The 2,192-nt window shown below is 35.9% G+C and overlaps 1 protein-coding gene across 1 annotated transcript in view; it reads right to left on the reverse strand.

Moving 5' to 3' along the window:
• Positions 1-2,047: 2,047 nt before the first annotated feature.
• Positions 2,048-2,192, reverse strand: part of LOC104520901 (uncharacterized protein C16orf45) — a 22,588-nt gene continuing 22,443 nt past the window's right edge. Inside the window, 1 exon segment of the mRNA XM_010162721.2 lies at positions 2,048-2,192. This exon segment is cut by the window's right edge and continues 22 nt beyond it. Within this exon segment, the coding sequence (XP_010161023.2) occupies positions 2,138-2,192 (55 nt within the window). The 3' untranslated portion in view covers positions 2,048-2,137.

Raw genomic sequence — 2,192 nt, forward strand, 5'->3', positions numbered from 1 at the left:
AAGTCACCTCTTGCTTTAAAACAACCGTGTAAGTCCTTCAGGACCCTTTACTTGCAGCATTCACAATACTTGGTTTTAACAGTTGATCCTCCTAAGGCTTTAAGTTTTGGTGCTTCATTACAGGTTTCTTCTTAACTTCCATTTGCCTTTGTTAATAGCACTAAACACCTGCCTCTTGACTTAAGACACCGATAACTGATATCCTAATCGGGTACCAGAAAATTCAAGAGGTTGTTGAATTTTACAGAAGCCAGCGGGTATTTTTTCCCCTCCAGTGTGTATTCTCTCTTAAAGTAGTTTTCCTCATAGCTCTGTTAATGTATATCCCATACCAGATACAGTAGATATTAACAGCTTCAGAGCTTAAGGTGATGTATTTATCAACAAGGATGCAGTAACTATATATGACTGTTCAACCTCTGCGTATATTTTGTCCTCTTTCCTGCATCTTTGGTCAAAATAATTAAAGTGCTTCATGTCTTAGTGGAAACCTTCATATTTTTTTTCTCCTTGATCCTTAAACCTTAAGAAACTTAGTGACATAGGTTATTTGTCTCAGGTGAGTCTGCAGTACTGAAACAAATGATTCTGGAAATGCAAATTTTCTTCATTTTATCAGTCCAATGCTTAGGGCTTAGGTTTTATTGGTACAAGAATAGTCTGAGTTAATTTAGATGGTGTCTATCTCTTTGAACCTTAATAAGATACTTTCTGTCTAGAAAATGTTATTGTTTATTCTTTTTTCGTAACTGCTGTTAATTTTTTTTCTCCTTTCCTATAATCTTCTTCTTTCCTGTGGTTCCATTGTATGTAAGTGTATACTTCACTTAGCTGGCTTCACAAAATGGAAGTTCCTCTAGGAACTTTGTTATCTGTTTGTTATTTCTAAGCCTGAGATTTTCGCATTACATCATGTACATTTATTTTACTATTTACACCTATCACAGTACATCTACATGGAATACCATCACACAGACAAACCAGCTACTGACAGCTAATATAAGATTAGATTCCACAAGGGTTAATCTGCATAGAGACCAGAAACACATTAAATGGTGAAACACAGATAAGTCTGTCTGCATTTCCCTTAATTTTAAACCCATTTTGTGTAGAATGTGATCTTCCTACCACGAATATCTACTTCTGTATTTGTACATTTGTCTTGTGGTCAGTTTGTCTTGGGTGGCTAGTGTCTTCCTATGCTTGATAGTTTATATTTCTTAGTCATGTAATATGCAATTAATAGTTGTTTTAAGCATTGTTTAAATATTAGTTAAAATTTGTTTGTCTTCCACTCTCTTCCCAGCAACCTACCAGTGATACATAATCTGCATGTAACTTCTAATAGCAGACAAAACTCTGGGTGAATATTTGTGAGTCCATGTCAGGTAGAGATCTAAAAGAGAAATGACACAGCTTTGGATACATCATCTATTTGCAGATTACTGTAGCTGTGCATGCTAAAGCTTTACCAGAGATTTATTTTCCCTCGTGCAAGCAATATTAATTTGACTTGAGTAATCATATAGGATATAAAATCTGCCTCTGCTTGCAGCACCCTTGTCACTGATCCTCATTCTTTAGGAAGAAATGGAAGTGAAACTCCACAGCAAAGTAGTTGAACATCACAGTAGTTTGACAAGTATTTTGTATGCAACATCAGTTATCCTAAAGTTCCTTGATCTATCATTTGCACTATATACAGCATTGCTACTTGTGACTTTTGTTTTGAAAAGTAGCCAAAATAGGATATTTCAGCAGTTTTTGAGTACAGTTTGTCAAGGGGGGAAAGTGTACAACAAATTCTTACAAAGTGGTGGCCTAAAATTGCTGTTTTATACCTTACTGGATGAAATATTCCCTCTCTTCATTTACTTTTATCACTGGGGTGTTTTTGTTGACTCTACTATAGATCTTTTCTGGTCACTGGACAGCCACTATATAAATTTCTTTTGATTTTAGGCATGCATGTTGAGTGATCCATGCAACAGTGAAGAACCTGCCATTGTACATTCTATATATTACTGTTGTACCAGTTGCTCTTGATTCTGTTAGCAGGATGCTGTTAGTTCCCCTCACCCTACAGTTTCATTCAATGAAAACATTTGAAAAGACAAACATGGTGAAGAGCCCAGGGCTACATGATGTTGCATTGTGTGGCCCCACAACAATCTTTAATGATAGCCATTCCT

The sequence above is a fragment of the Antrostomus carolinensis genome, unplaced genomic scaffold, assembly GCF_000700745.2.
Source record: "Antrostomus carolinensis isolate BGI_N321 unplaced genomic scaffold, ASM70074v2 scaffold54500, whole genome shotgun sequence".
Taxonomy (NCBI): Eukaryota; Metazoa; Chordata; class Aves; order Caprimulgiformes; family Caprimulgidae; genus Antrostomus; species Antrostomus carolinensis.